This window comes from Ranitomeya imitator, chromosome 6 (assembly GCF_032444005.1).
Source record: "Ranitomeya imitator isolate aRanImi1 chromosome 6, aRanImi1.pri, whole genome shotgun sequence".
NCBI lineage: Eukaryota > Metazoa > Chordata > Amphibia > Anura > Dendrobatidae > Ranitomeya > Ranitomeya imitator.
Window position 1 is genome coordinate 390,820,869 of NC_091287.1, and position 17,117 is coordinate 390,837,985.

Below are 17,117 nucleotides of genomic sequence, written 5' to 3' on the forward strand. Positions count from 1 at the left end.
ACTTCACAACGATATCGCTAGCGATCCGTGACGTTGCAGCATCCTGGCCAGCGATATCGTTGTGTTTGACAGGCAGCAGCGATCAGGATCCTGCTGTGCCATCGTTGGTCGCTGCAGAAAGTCCAGAACTTTATTTTGTCACTGGACTCCCTGCAGACATCGCTGAATCGGCGTGTGTGACGCCGATTCAGCGATGTCTTCACTGGTAACCAGGGTAAACATCGGGTTACTAAGCGCAGGGCCGCGCTTAGTAACCCGATGTTTACCCTGGTTACCAGCATATACGTTAAAAAAACAAATACTACATACTTACCTTCAGCTGTCTGTCCCCGGCGCTCTGCTTCTCTGCACTCCTCCTGCATCCTGTGTCAGCGTCGGCCAGCCGGAAAGCACAGCGATGACGTCACCGCTCTGCTTTCCGGCCGCTGTGCTCACAGTCAGTGCAAGGAAGCACAGCGCCGGGGACAGACAGCGGTAGGTAAGTATGTAGTGTTTTTTTTTTACTTTTACGATGGTAACCAGGGTAAACATCGGGTTACTAAGCGCGGCCCTGCGCTTAGTAACCCGATGTTTACCCTGGTTACCGGCATCGTTGGTCGCGGGAGAGCTGTCTGTGTGACAGCTCTCCAGCGACCAACATCGTTGTCGGTATCGCTGCAGCGTCGCTTAGTGTGAAGGTACCTTAAAACACCACGCGAACGTGGATAACAGTGAAAAGGATACAAATCTAGCTGAAGGAAGAAACATGTTATCACCAAACTCCTCATTGGATCCAGGTCTGGAGTAGCATTCTACCCTGGTCGATGCTTGCACAGAGTAAGATCCAATTCCTGCCGGAGGTGGGAGACATGTACCTGCCACGCTTCATCAGGTGTCTGCAAGAAAGAAGAGGTAAGTACAGGCAGATAGGGAGCTTCGGTATTGTTGAAGCTCAAAGGCCCTTAGGATAGAATAGTGAATATAGCCGGAGGGCAGCACTGTAAACTAACCAGCTGGGTAGATAGAGGCAAGCCAGAACAATCAGATGGTGTGGAAAGGCCCCTGTGGAGCAACACGCAATCAGGACCCAGAGCGTGGCCGGAGAAAAAACTGCGACCATGCGGTACCTGACACGAGGGTGTCTGAACTACCTGAAAGTGGACTAGCCACTTACGCTGCTGCCGAGATCACCCTGTGGTACTGAGGTCCACTCTTTGGTACGTAGATTTTCTGTTTAACTGTTAATAGACCACAGATGTTATTGAGTATGAAACGCAGCAGAAAGGTGCCTCTGAGTCACCTGAAAGCAGACAATAACCGCTGCTGCAGCCCACTATAAGTGATGAATACCAGACTTCTCTCACTGAGTGGTGAATAGACGGGAGCATAGGCAGATGTTGCAAAAGACCATGAGGTAAGTGATAGAAGGCGCATCTGACTCCCCTGGCAATGGGACAGAAGAGCAGGACCGATGCAGCAATAGACCACGGGCAGGTTTGAGCCACAGGAAAGGCGGCAGGTATCGACTAAATGCGTCTGGTAGATGACGCAACCAAATCCTGGAAAGCGGATAGAGTACTGCTGCAATCGAATGCAAGGAACATGAAGGAGAGTGAGTCTGATTCACCTGAATACAGTACAGCACACCAGTACCACTGCAGCAGTCAATCCAAGACACGTCTGATCCACTGAAATATGACAGATTAAAAATACCCTACTGTACCTGGTGAGTGGTGAGTCTGAAGCTTGGATAGCAGAAAGAGTACTGCTGTGATCAGCTCTCAGTATCCAGTGAAAATCAGCGTGGAGAGAACCCCGGAGAAAGGTATAGGAGAGAGCAAATTCTGTGTTGCTGTCTAGGTCGGGATACCTGACGGCATTAGGCAGAATAACAGATCCGTGTAGTAAACCACACCACGAAGTCTGTCTTGAAGTATGTTCTATCCTGTCAATTCTCCTGAAGGTAGAACAGTAGGCTTGGAGTCAGAGGGAGGCTAAATTCCACTCTCTGTTGTGCGCCTGGGTTCAAACCCTTGGGCCTCCGATATCTGGTCAGCTTCTTTATCCACTCAGCCACAGCAGACATTGCAAGGACATACAGACTTTATCCAGCTGGAAGTCATGCCCAAATACTGCAGTCGTGAAGGGGTACAAGCAGCTCCCCTCTCTGCTTAGAGCAGTGTAATGCTAGCATCCGGAGGGGGCTGCAGGAAGATGGAGGGCGAGTGCCTGTGAGCAGGATATATGGAAGCGTTTGAAATGCCAGGGCTCTTGCATCTTTGTGTGTAGAGTAATGGCCGAGCCTTGCTCTGCTGAAAATCAAGGCACAGATCTGCAATAGCAGAAATCACAACAGCAATGTGACAAAACGAAAATCGCCAAGGAGAAAAGTGCAAGTGAAACATTCTACGAGGCAAATGACAGACGGCAGGTTTTATAATGGCCCATCTCCCTGTGGAGGGTGAGGAGCGGACAGATGACGGCAGCGTGGGGCGTACTGCCATACCCCTGCTGTTAACTGAACAGCTCTAGGGCACTTATTACACCAGTGACTGCACGTCTCTAGGGCACTTATTACACCAGTGACTGCACGTCTCTAGGGTACTTATTACACCAGTGGAACTTATTACACCAGTGACTGCACGTCTCTATGGCACTTATTAGACCAGTGACTGAACGTCTCTAGGGCACTTATTACACCAGTGGGAACTTATTACACTAGTGACTGCACGTCTGTAGGGCACTTATTACACCAGTGGGAACTTATTACACCAGTGACTGCATGTCTTTAGGGCACTTATTACACCAATGGGAACTTATTACACCAGTGACTGCACGTTTCTAGGGCACTTATTACACCAGTGGGAACTTATTACACCAGTGACTGCACACCTCTGGGGCACTTATTACACTAGAGAGAGAGAGAGAAATGTACCTGCACACCCTGGAAAGATGGGACGTCTTAAATTCCTGCGTTGTGGGACGTCCGCGTCTCCTCAAACCGATGAGCTCTGGTGGGCGAGTGGGCAGGAGACGGAGGCAGAACCGGGTCCGGATCACCTGAACACACTTTGTATGTTATCTCCGTGTTTGCGTGGGTTTTCTCCGGGTACTCTTGTTTCCTCCCACATTCCAAAGACATACTGATAGGGAATTTAGATTGTGAGCCCCAACGGGGACAGTGATGATAATGTGTGCAACCTGTAAAGCGCTGCGGAATATGTTAGTGCTATATAAAAATAAAGATTATTATTTATAACACACTTCTGTGTTAGGGGCAGGGGTCCTGCCGGCCAGACTTATGAGGATATGGGGTGGCAGTACACGCCGTCCTCAGTCTCTTTGTGGGAGTACAGTAGTGACCGTTCACACTGTATCTCTCCGTGGTACCTGAAAAGGAACGATGCACACGGAGGTAGATATGGGATAGAGAAAGACCCGTGTCCACCTCCTACTGACGCTATGCTAAACTGAATGTCCTAGTTCAGGTCGGTGGGGTGTACACTGCGGAGGAGGAGCTAACTTTTATTTGCATAGCGTCAGCCTCCTAGTGGCAGCAGCATACATCCATGATGTCCTTTGTCCCCCAATGAAGCGATAGAGAAAATGTGTTTATTATTACTCAAAATTTTGAAAAGGAGATTTAACAAAATATACTTAATCCAAAAAAGTGCCATTAAAAATACAGGTCATCTTGCAGAAAAGCCCTCATTTGACAAAAATTGATTCCTACCTGTAGTACACAAACAAGGCTAAAAGTCATGTAGCGGTGTTCAGCTTATGTGTTGGAATCATTTCTCATGAACAAGATGACCATCATGGCCGTACATAATTTACTGTATTTTCATAAAACTATACAAAAATGATATCTTATGAAACAAAAGCGCTCAAAGGAAGTAATCTGGAAATGCCGTAACAATACTTACTTTGCAGTGTACAATTAGCTTTGGCTGAGTAGCAGGGTTTCCAACTTCATCAAATATTTGAATTTGGAAGGGAAAAAGTGATCCATTGTCAATGATAAGAATATCATTATCTGGGAGCACTTGAATTTGTTTTGGTGGCCCTACAAAAGAAAATTAGCATTATCACCAACAATCACTTCAACTATTTTTTTTCTCCCCTCTAACGGAAAAAAGCAGAACTATCATCATACTGTGGTTCACATATTATAGGGACAGGTACGGTGCCTTTATGAAAAAAAAAAAAAAAAGAAGAGGTGGGGTTGTACAACATTTTTTATTTAGATTTTTACAACTGGCATATTAAATGAATCAAACCTAGCATATGTTCTTATTTATTTAATCTTGCTCACCACCTTCTTAATACCCTTTTCACATTAATCTGAGGTTTCTCCAACATGTACAACTGACTCTGCCCACACAAACCATCCAATTAAGATACATTAAATAATTCATGTGCATATTAGGTGTGGTTTTCATAGGGTCGGGGGAGATTTTGGTACTGAAGAGCATAGAGTTTTCACATGGCCAAAGTATATTTCCTCATGAGAAAGAATGCAGAGAGTGATTGAAACCCGTGGATGATCAGTACCCACTTATCACTCTTCTATGGATTTTATATGTTTGAAATAAAGTGCTAATTTTAACACATTTGGATCGTGCTGCACAATCTCACCTCAATCACAGATTCGTGACCACGGCATGCAGGCAGAGAAAGGTAGGCACCAAGCTTGATGAGTTGTGTCTGTTACTCCCACAGAGGAAAACAGAGAGCTGCACACCTGGAGAATATTTGGTTTTGAAATGCGTGCAGTCGCCCAATATCTGGAAATTGTTTTTTTTTAACCCCTTAATGACAGCCAATACGTCTTTTAACTGACCTGAGATATAAGAGAATAGCGTGCCCATACAGGTGACAATCCAGCAGCTGTTGGCTGTACACTATAGCTGACAACATGCTGTATCAGCCACGATCAGTGTTGGCACAGTCCATATCTGTTTAACCCCTTAGATGCTGCTGTCAATAGTGACATCATTATAAATGGTTAACAGAGTGTGGGGGCTTCCTCTTTATCCCAATTGGTGCACTCAGATCATGATTGTGTGGTCCTAATGTTTGCGCTGGCAATTCATGACCAAATAGCGGCCTTAGAATCTGCCGGCTGTTGTAATCTGTTCAGAAGTTACCGACATTTAGGTGGTAAAAATACACCATTTTCATTTCTGTCATACCACTTTGCATTAATTCCTGTAGAGCACCTGAAGGGTTAATAAACTACCTGACAGCAGTTTTCAATATGTCAGGGGGAGCGGTTTTTAAAATGGTATCACGTTTGGGGGTTTCCCAATATATGAGACCCCTAAAGTCAATTCAAACATGGATAAGTCCCTAAAAAAATAAATGTTGTAAATTTCCTTGGAAAAATTATAAATTGCTGCTACATTTTTAAACCTCCTAAAATGCTAACAAAATAAAAGAACATTTTACAAACGGTGCTGATGTAAAGCCGGCATGTGAGGAATGTTATTTATTAATGTTTTGCTGTGGTATGACCATCTGGATTAAAGGGGTAATCATTCAAAGTTTGAAAATTGCTAATTTTTTAACATTTTTCTCAAATTTTTGATATTTTCTATAAATAAACACAAAACATATTGACCTAAATTTACCATTATCATAAAGTATAATGTGTCACGAAAAAACAATCTCAAAATCACTGGGATTTGTTGAAGCGTTGCAGAGTTATTACCACATAAAATAACACCGGTCAGATTTCAAAAATTTGGCTCCGTCACTAAGGGGTTAAAGCTGCTGATTTCAGAATGAGTGAGTAAGCAATCTAATGTGTAAGGAGGACTCCTCTGACCATCTCTAACAGCAGGACTTTTGAGCAAGGAGGACCAGGTTTGTTACATTTACATAATGCCTTAAACTTTTGATATGTACAGTGAAGGAAATAATTATTTTGATCCCTTGCTGATTTTGCAAGTTTGCCCACTGACAGAGACATGAACAGTCTATAGTTTGGTTTAGCCAGTGTCCAGACCTTAATCCCATAGACAACTTATGGAGGGAGTTAAAGCTCCAAGTTGCCAAGTGACTGCCTCAAAATCTTTATGATTTAGAGACTATCTGCAAAGAGGAGTGGACCAAAATTCCTCCCGACATGTGCGCAAACCTCACCATCAACTACAAAAAACGTCTTACTGCTGCGCTTGTCAACAAGGGTTTTGCCACCAAGTATTAAGTCTTGTTTGCCAAAGGGATCAAATACTTATTTGTCACTGCAAAATGTAAATACCGTATATACTAGAGTATAAGCCGACCCGAGTATAAGCCGACCCCCCTAATTTTGCCACAAAAAACTGGAAAAACTAATTGACTCGAGTATAAGCCTAGGGTGGAAAAATGCAGCAGCTACCGGTGAATTTCAAAAATAAAAATAGATGCTCCATACCGTTCATTATTGCCCCATAGATGCTCCATATAAAGCTGTGCCACATATAATGCTCCATACCATTGATTATTGCCCCATACATTATCCATATATATAGCTGTGCCATATAGAATGCTCTGCACCATTCATTATGGCCCTATAGATGCTCCTTATAAAGCTGTGCCATATATGCTCTGCACCGTTCATTATGGCCCCATAGATGCTCCTTATAAAGCTGTGCCATATATGCTCTGCACCATTCATTATGGCCCCATAGATGCTCATTATAAAGCTGTGCCATATATGCTCTGCACCGTTCAGTTTGGCCCCATAGATGCTCATTTTAAAGCTGTGCCCTATATGCTCTGCACCGTTCAGTTTGGCTCCTGCTCATTATAAAGCTGTGCCCTATATGCTCTGCACCGTTCAGTTTGGCCCCATAGATGCTCATTATAAAGCTGTGCCCTATATGCTCTGCACCGTTCAGTTTGGCCCCATAGATGCTCACTATAAATCTGTGCCATATATGCTCTGAACCGTTCAGTTTGGCCCCATAGATGCTCCTTATGAAGCTGTGCCCTATATGCTCTGCACCGTTCAGTTTGGCCCCATAGATGCTCATTATAAACCTGCCCCACATTTAATGCTCTGCACCGTTCAGTTTGGCCCCATAGATGCTCCACATAAATCTGTGCCATACAGGTCCTTCTCAAAAAATTAGCATATAGTGTTAAATTTCATTATTTACCATAATGTAATGATTACAATTAAACTTTCATATATTATAGATTCATTATTCACCAACTGAAATTTGTCAGGTCTTTTATTGTTTTAATACTGATGATTTTGGCATACAACTCCTGATAATCCAAAAAACCTGTCTCAATAAATTAGCATATCAAGAAAAGGTTCTCTAAACGACCTATTACCCTAATCTTCTGAATCAACTAATTAACTCTAAACACATGCAAAAGATACCTGAGGCTTTTATAAACTCCCTGCCTGGTTCATTACTCAAAACCCCCATCATGGGTAAGACTAGCGACCTGACAGATGTCAAGAAGGCCATCATTGACACCCTCAAGCAAGAGGATAAGACCCAGAAAGAAATTTCTCAACAAATAGGCTGTTCCCAGAGTGCTGTATCAAGGCACCTCAATGGTAAGTCTGTTGGAAGGAAACAATGTGGCAGAAAACGCTGTACAACGAGAAGAGGAGACCGGACCCTGAGGAAGATTGTGGAGAAGGACCGATTCCAGACCTTGGGGAACCTGAGGAAGCAGTGGACTGAGTCTGGTGTGGAAACATCCAGAGCCACCGTGCACAGGCGTGTGCAGGAAATGGGCTACAGGTGCCGCATCCCCCAGGTAAAGCCACTTTTGAACCATAAACAGCAGCAAAGGCGCCTGACCTGGGCTACAGAGAAGCAGCACTGGACTGTTGCTAAGTGGTCCCAAGTACTTTTTTCTGATGAAAGCAAATTTTGCATGTCATTCGCAAATCAAGGTGCCAGAGTCTGGAGGAAGACTGGGGAGAAGGAAATGCCAAAATGCCTGAAGTCCAGTGTCAAGTACCCACAGTCAGTGATGGTGTGGGGTGCCATGTCAGCTGCTGGTGTTGGTCCACAGGAGATTTTGGAGCACTTCATGCTTCCATCGGCTGAAATGCTTTATGGAGATGAAGATTTCATTTTTCAGCACGACCTGGCACCTGCTCACAGTGCCAAAACCACTGGTAAATGGTTTACTGACCATGGTATTACTGTGCTCAATTGGCCTGCCAACTCTCCTGGCCTGAACCCCATAGAGAATCTGTGGGATATTGTGAAGAGAAAGTTGAGAGACGCAAGACCCAACACTCTGGATGAGCTTAAGGCCGCTATTGAAGCATCCTGGGCCTCCATAACATCTCAGCAGTGTCACAGGCTGATTGCCTCCATGCCACGCCGCATTGAAGCAGTCATTTCTGCCAAAGGATTCCCGACCAAGTATTGAGTGCATAACTGAACATTATTATTTGTTGGTTTTTTTGTTTGTTATTAAAAAACACTTTTATTTGATTGGATGGGTGAAATATGCTAATTTATTGAGACAGGTTTTTTGGGTTATCAGGAGTTGTATGCCAAAATCATCAGTATTAAAACAATAAAAGACCTGACAAATTTCAGTTGGTGGATAATGAATCTATAATATATGAAAGTTTAATTGTAATCATTACATTATGGTAAATAATGAAATTTAACACTATATGCTAATTTTTTGAGAAGGACCTGTATATAACGCTGCTGCTGCAATTAAAAAAAAAACAAAAAAAAAAAACACATACTCACCTCTCTTGCTTGCAGCTCCCAGTGTCCGGTCCCAGCGTCTCTCCGCATTGACTGATCAGGCAGAGGGCGCCGCGCACACTATATGCATCATCGCGCCCTCTGACCTGCACAGTCAGAGCGGACAGACGCCGGGAAGATGGAGCGGCGCCAGGCGTGTGGATCGTGGACAGGTAAATATGACATACTTACCTGCACCCGGCGTCCCGCTCCTTCCCCCGGACAGCTGGTCTTCGGGTGCCGCAGCTTCTTCCTCTATCAGCGGTCACCGTTACCGCTGATTAGAGAAATGAATATGCGACTCCCCCCCTATGGGAGTGGAGTACATATTCATAAGTTTAATGAGCGGTCCCACGTGACCGCTGTACAGGGGAAGAGCTGCGGCACCCGAAGACAGTGTGACGGGCAGGGGGAGCGTCAGGATCGCCGGGACTAGGCGAGTATGCCTCAGACCTCTCCTCCCCCCCTCACCCGCCGACCCTGCCACAGACCGTGACTCGAGTATAAGCCGAGAGGGGCACTTTCAGGCCAAAAATTTGGGCTGAAAATCTCGGCTTATACTCGAGTATATACGGTACATTTATATAATATATACAATGTGAGTTTATGGATTTTATTTTTGGTATTCTATCTCTCAATGTAAAAATTAACCTATCTTAAAATTATAGACTGTTCATGCCTTTGTCAGTGGGCAAACTTACAAAATCAGCAATGGATCAAATAATTATTTCCATCACAGTATGGCCCAAATTACACCAACTCACAGATCTAGATAATTAATTTCAGAGTCACTGGTTAATTAGACCTAAAATGCTTCTCAAGTAATCAAGTACAAAGGATCTGACATTCATTGTATTAGTCTTTACACTTACAAAGCATTGGACGTTTGTAAGGTATAGTCTGTCTACCACACATGGGAAAAATAGTCCCTTTAGGAAACAACAAAAAAATGTTATGAGAAGTTGCAAAAATCACCAAATGAAGGCAACAGCATCAGGAGCGGTGGTCATCAATCGTTCCCCAAAATGTTTTATGCAAAGCCTACCTAATGGTTTCTAATGACTTAGCTGAAGAAATATAAGAAGGGGAGCACTAGAGTATCTAAAAGTCAAAGCAAAGGAAATATGTCCCATAAAAGAAAATGCTAAGCGTGTGCCTTACTTTCTAAAATCCCTATTAAAACAAAACTGTATACAGAGCAACACTGTTTTCTTTTCACATGGAAGCCTATGGATGACAGTTGCTGGATGATGCCATGCAGTGTCATCCTCCAATTGGCTTGTGTGCATAAAGTTTCCTGCAATTATTATACATCTTTTACCTGAGTTTCTACATTTCTGACTACTGTAGCAGTAATCTGTCATGGGAGAGAATAAACACATCCCTGTAATCAAAAGTGTAGGTAATTTGAGTTAGTAATTTAAGTAATAAGGGCTCCTATGGTGGATGTTTGCTTAAATATATTTTATAGAAGCAGATCACAAGGAGAAAAGCATTCGAACACACACACACCAGGAAATAACTTTAGCTTTGTAGTCTGAATGTCTTCTTTTAATCCAGGCAAAGTAATCTTCAATGTACAGTTCTGTTGAGACAATCAAAGACAAAAAATGTAAAAATTTGAGATATCTAATCTACAGATGATTTTTGATGGATTTATATTATACAGTAGTAACATTAGTATGGTCACATTCAGATAAGAAAATGTGGCTATACTACTGTCATCAATTAGTGAGAAGGTTTTAGTTACCTTGCCCTGGCAGCTCTTAACTTGTCCTTTAATAATCACTCCCTTAATCAATAATGGCGGCACCTTGCTTAGCTCTTTATATTCGATTGTAAGACCACTACATGCAACAAAATAAAATAATTGTGTTACATTAAAGAATTTTATTTTTAGAAAATATAGACACATCCAAAATAGACATAAAAACCAAGACGTTCTAACTTAAAGGGGAACTGTCACCATGAAAATCCAGTCCAATCTGCAGTCATCTTGTTAAAGAGCAGGTAGAGCCGAGTAGACTAAAATAGTTTTGTGAGTAAATCTTCAGTATATTCTTTTTGGGATCTTCAGTCCAGTGGGCAGCTCTATCAGTGACTGACAGCTCTCTTTGTACAAATGTACCTACACAGACAACAGTCAATCACTGATTGTCCGATGGGCGGTTCTAAAAATTCCAGAACGAGCAGATGATTAAATGATTAATATATTTGTTAATCATATATTATGGAATTGATATTGTCTCACAAAACTAGATCTTATTCGGCTCAGCTCCTCCTGCTCTACAACAAGATGCCCGTAGAGTGGACTCCATTTTCATGGAACAAGTTCCCTTTAATAGAAAAAGTATTGCTTAAACGCTACTTGTAATTGGTATCTGCTGATCTTCATCAAGATGGTGGCAGCACATTTGTGAATAGTATAACAAAATAGCATTCAGACTTCAGAACGGAATTGGTAAAAGAAAGGACATTACATATACCTGATGCCTCCACCTTTCTGACCAAAAACTATAGAACAGGTTTATTATTTTGGCACTTCAATATTTTAAAAAAAAGATAACATTTGGTATATGTATATTTTACTTATGCATCCACATTTCTACAAGACCTTATAATCTGCATTTTTATGCTGATGTATAATAGTGCAGTCTGCGGTGCTATTGCACTCATTCATTATTGTATAGATGTATAGAGTGCAATATAGGTTTCTTTTCCCTTGGAAGCCTACATTGTGTGTGACGGATGCTGAATTAATACAGTGAAATCCGACTGAAGCCTACAGTGAAAACGCTCCTAAGTAAAGTAACTCTACAGCTGCTGAGTAGAAAGAAAGCACCAAAGACAGTAGAGGAGAGATTTCATTAAATCCCCTCCACTATGCTGTAACATCTGGACGCTGCGTGTTTGACGCTGCGTCCCTATGCAGCGTCAAACACGCAGCGTTTCCTGAACGTGGACACATACCCTAACAGGTGAAAAGCAATGTTGCCTAAAACAGAGCACATAAGCCACACTTTACACTACAGAGTGAAATCTCAAGCAACATATGTAGCATAAATCATATCATGCTGCAGGCTTTAAATTCACAGAAATGGTCAATTTACACTGCAGATATTCCCTGCAGCATGTATAAACCCGTTCCCGCCACAGCCAATTTCCATTTCAGTTTTTTCCTCCACTTCCAAAAACAGTGCAATTCCACACGTTTTAATTTTTTGGTCAATGGGGCTGTGTGATGATTTACTTTTTGCGCCCTGAGCTGACATTTTAATTGATACCAGTTTGGGGTAGATACAATGTTTAGATCGCCTGTTTGTGCATTCTATTGCAGTGTTGTGGCCTAAAAACCATAGTTCGTTAGTTTCCATTTTTTTTCACATTACGAGTTTACCGATTGATTTATTTTATATGTTGATAGATCTGACTTATGGATGTAGTGATACCAAGTATGAATAATTTTTCCTTTATTTTTAATGAAGGATTTGAACTTATGATTTTTTTTTTTTACATATTTTTAAAAACGTTTTTTCACCTGCGATCATTTGGTTGCTTGGGTTATACACAGAAATACTACAGTACTGCTATGCATGGCAAAAATCAAGGTCTACTATGAACACTAGCTACAGACTGGGTTCCACAGAAGTACCATCAAGACAGGAGCAGATGTATTCTGCAGTTACTGGCTGCAAAGGGCAACCCATCGACACACCACAATCACGTCACAGGAGCGTTGATTGGCACATAGAATGGCGCCCCCCATCCCCTGCCAGCATACATTAAATGCCGCTGTCCGAGATTGACAGCGGTATTTCACATGTTAACAGCGTGGACGAAGCTCCACTCACCTGCAGCTCTTAGAGGCAGATGATGGCTGAATAACACAGATGCAGGCTCTACATATAATGTAACTATGTCTTATGTCGGAAAGGGGTTTAATATCTTACAGTCCTATACACAGTGCTGCTACTGTATAACGTAGCCAGTTTACGGCTCAGATGATAAGCAATTAATCTGTGTTTATATACCCTAAACTTAGGCTATGTGCGCATGTTCAGGAATGTCTGCAGAAATTTCCTGAACAAAACCGGACTTTTTCTGCATGTGCATCCGCATGCGTTTTTTTTCCGGGTTTCTTGCGGATTTTTCACGTTTTTTTCCGGAGCTTCCCAATGCAATAATAAAGCTGCAAAAATGCGAAAAATCTGCAAAATTAATTAACATGCTGCGTTTTTTTACCGCAATGTGCACAAAAATTGCAGAATGCATTAAAAATGATGGGATGCTTATGTATGCATTTTTTTAGCGTTTTTTTCAGCGAAAAAAAAAATGAAAAATCCTGAACGTGTGCACATAGCCTTACGCTTTTTTGTTGTTGCAGTGCTTATAAACTTTGTATGCAAAAAATGGCACACTGAATGTAATGCATTCAATATTTGTCACAATTACAAGCAGGGCTGTGGAGTCGGTAAGGCTTCTTTCACACTTACGTCGGCAGGCGGCCGTCAGAATGCGTTGATGCGACGTACCGACGGATGTATTAAAAATAGTGAAAAACAGATGTAACGCATCCAGTCTCCTGACGGATGCATCGAATTAGGCGCTGCCTGAATTTGAATATATAAAATTCTGGAGGGAGAGAGGGAGACAGAGAGAGAGAGAGAGATTCCCCAGACTAGAAAATCCTTCCAGGCATGCTCAGGATACAAAAATGGGATAAGTCGCTGGATTCCTGTTTTTGACGGTCAGCGACGGATCCTGCTTCCATAGGCTTCCATTATAGCCAACGACGGGCAGTGCGGGACCCGTCGCTGAGCGATTTTCCGACGTGCAAAAAAATGGTCCTTTAATAGTTTTCACTGCCCGAAGGACAGCAGACGGATCCAGTGCACGATGGATGAAATGGATGGCCATCAGTCACAATCCGTCGCTAATACAAGTCTATGGGGAAAAACAGGATCCAGCAGAAAAATTAGCTGGATCCTGTTTTTTCAAAAATTGATGGATTTCGACGGGAGCTAAAAGACGGAAGTGTGAAAGAGGCCTAAGGGTACTTTCACACTAGCGTTTTTTAAATCCGTCACAATGCGTCGTTTTGCAGAAAAAACGCATCCTGCAAAAGTGCTTGCAGGATGCGTTTTTTCCCCATAGACTTCTATTGACGACGCATTTGCGACGGATTGGCACACTTCGCATCAGTCTTGCGACGGATGCGTCGTGCTTTGGCGGACCGTCGGGAGAAAAAAACCCTACATGTAACGTTTTTTTCTCCCGACGGACCGCTTTTTCCGACCGCGCATGCGCGGCCGGAACTCCGCCCCCACCTCCCCGCACCTTACAATGGGGCAGTGGATGCGCCGGAAAAATGCATCCGCTGCACCCATTGGGCAATGCAGCAAATGCTAGCGTCGGAATCTCTCCCCAACGCATTGCGACGGGGAGATTCCGACGCTAGTGTGAAAGAAGCCTTAGGCTACTTTCACACTTCCGTTTTTTTTAATCCGTCACAATGCGTCGGCGCGACATATTGACGGATGCGTCAAAAACAGTGAAAACCGGATGCAACGCATCCAGTATTTTGACGGATCCGCTAGACGGTTCCGTCGAAAAACTGGATCCGTTGTATCCATTTTGTCCTGTTTTTTTTTTTTGACGGATCCGTTTTCCATGCCTAAAAATGGGAGTCTCCCAAATGTGATTGACTACTGGAAAATAGGGAAACAAATATATTGATTGGCTGGCTGTCTTCAGGCTGGCAGGAGTCTTGCTGGCAAATTTGGGGGCGACGCCCCAGGCCAGGTTTATATAGATTTGGGGCCTGTCTGGCTAATTGGCTACAAATTCCTGATTCTGAGCATGCTCAATGTAAAAAAACGGATTCCAGCGCTGGATTCCGTCATACGACGTGTCACGACGGATCCTGAATCCATAGGCTTCAATTCTAGTCAACGACGTATGCCGCAGGATCCGTCGCGATACGTTTTCCCGACGCAGACAAAAAACGTTACATTGAACTTTTTTTCCAGACGACGGTCCGCCAAAACACTACGGATCCGTCGCACGACGGATGCAACGTGTGGCCATCCGTCACTATCGGTCGTTAATACAAGTCTATGGGGAAAAAAACGGATCCTGCGGGCACATTTGCAGGATCCGTTTTTTTCCTAAAACGACGCATTGCAACGGATCTCAAAAGACGGAAGTGTGAAAGAGGCCTAAGTCAAACCATCGGCTCAAATGTCTCAATTTCCCTGACTCCACAGCACTGCCTCATTACTGAGCATAAAGTGCAGCACAGATTCATCTCAAAAGTCTAGATCCTTAGATCAGGAACAGAACAGACATTATATGATATTTCAGAACTTTCCCAAACTTTCCCAGCACATCCTGCATTGTAATACTGTACCCAATTTATTACGTATATACTTTAGGAGTCGGAGCTGGTGCATTTTATACAGACTATGACTCTACCAAAATGGACACTGACTCAGACTCCACGACTCTGACTCCAGAACCCTGGGGAAAATGCTGCAAAAAGTGAGGCACTCTGTAAAAAAATGTTCAGACTGAAACCAACCTTACACCTATACACTAAATATGGGAATAACGTTGGGTTTGGAGGTTCTAACAATAGGCACCCCTATAGCTCTAACAATGAGGTAATGCTGTACTTATTGGCTAGTACTACAGTGTGGAAATAAGTTCAGATGTCTGAATAAATACCTCCCCTCCAAAATCGGCAGAATGTCTGCTGAAAGCAAAGTAGAATGACCAAATTCATCTTGCACATTTAATGGTATATTGAATGGTATTCCAACATGAGCTTGGTCCAGTTGTCCAACCGAAAATTTGAACGGTCTGCCCTCTATAAAAGAAAAAAAAGTATATTAGCAAAACAGAACAAAGGAACTTACAAGGCCAATTCTGAATTAATACTCAGTATTGTTGAAACAATAAAGATTTTTTTCTGTGTTGTGTTGTTCCTCTATTATTTCTCCTATAAATGTATTAATCAATTGACAACTGCAAGTTATTCTTGTTTCTTATGTCTGTGAAATACGGCCTGTGCATGGATTGGAATACCTGTTCTGTCTGCCAAGTCTCATGACATGATTTAACTGCCCCTGAGGAGACTCTGTGGTCAAGCGAGGCCTTCCATTCCCAGCACAGACAGTATTTCATTGACATGGAAAATCTGCCTTAACATTCCATTTGCTTCAGCACGCTTTTGTAAGCAATTGGATAGTGTTGAATGGTGTAGTACACAACCATGGAGTGGTCATAACCAGCTGACACAGTAAATGCACAATAAAGATGCCCTGAAAATGTTCAATTATGAGAACTACCGTATTTAAACAGACATGTCAAAAGAGCCGACAAGTTTTCCTGAATAAGTAATGGCCACCGTTACATTCTGTTTATTTTTGTTTATTTGCTTCCTAATAGCAAATTGAGAGCTTACTTACAATTTTAAAAACTTTCCTTTAACTGCATAACAAACTATTACTTACCGTACATATTTATCATCAGTCGCTATGGGCTGCATTAAGCTGGCTCAGGAGCTGTGCCGACTCCACACGCAGCAGATGCCAGATGTGATACACAGCCAGCATCAACCTGTAACTGCAGCAACTAGAACTTCTATCCAATCCAGATGAGTACTGCTAATAGCAGCAGACCACATGGCCGCTTTGAGGCCCAGGAGACGGGTGGGCCCAGTGTTGTCAGATCCCCGCTTTATCATAGATGGAGCAATGACGTCACTACATGGCAACTGGAGCATAGAGCTTCGGAACACAAGCTGCAGTGACCAGAGTAGTGGGGCTAGGTGAGTAGTTTTATTTTTAGTATTTTATAAATGGGCCATCATACTTTGTGTAGTGGGATATGAGGCCATCATATAGTGTGATGAACTTTGTGAGGGGACAGTGTAGGTGATTAAACTGTGTGTGGGGCTATGAGGTCCATTATAATATGTTGGCATCATACTGGGGGCATCATACTGTGTGGGGACTACTATACTGTGTGGGGCTGTGTTGGTGCAATTATACTGTATAGGAAAGCTGTGTTGGGATCACTATACTGTATGGGAGGGCTGTGTGTGTACCATCATACTGTGGTGAGTACCTCAATGTGTGTAATGGAACTGTGGGGGAAATTAAATGTGGAGGGCACTATGGGGGCATTATATTGGGCATCATGGTGGCTCAGTGGTTAGCACTAGCTTTGCAGCACTGGAGTCCAGGGTTTAAATCCCACCAAGAACAATATCTGCATTTGTATGTTCTCCCCGTGTTTTCATGGGTTTCCTCCAGATTCTTTGGTTTCCTCCTACATTCCAAAGACATACTGATAGGGAAAATAAATTGTGAGCCCCAATGGGGACAGCAACCCTGATGTCCTTAAAAG

General features: G+C 42.9%; 1 protein-coding gene across 1 annotated transcript in view; it reads right to left on the reverse strand.

The window, feature by feature from the left end:
- The window catches only part of SMCHD1 (structural maintenance of chromosomes flexible hinge domain containing 1), a 457,067-nt gene that overhangs the window by 201,744 nt on the left and 238,206 nt on the right, over nucleotides 1-17,117 (reverse strand). Inside the window, exons 20-23 of the mRNA XM_069731150.1 lie at nucleotides 15,432-15,573; nucleotides 10,456-10,552; nucleotides 10,218-10,290; nucleotides 3,906-4,045 (exon numbers count right to left, since the gene is read on the reverse strand). Of these exons, the coding sequence (XP_069587251.1) occupies nucleotides 3,906-4,045; nucleotides 10,218-10,290; nucleotides 10,456-10,552; nucleotides 15,432-15,573 (452 nt within the window). The remainder of the gene's footprint in view (nucleotides 1-3,905; nucleotides 4,046-10,217; nucleotides 10,291-10,455; nucleotides 10,553-15,431; nucleotides 15,574-17,117) is intronic.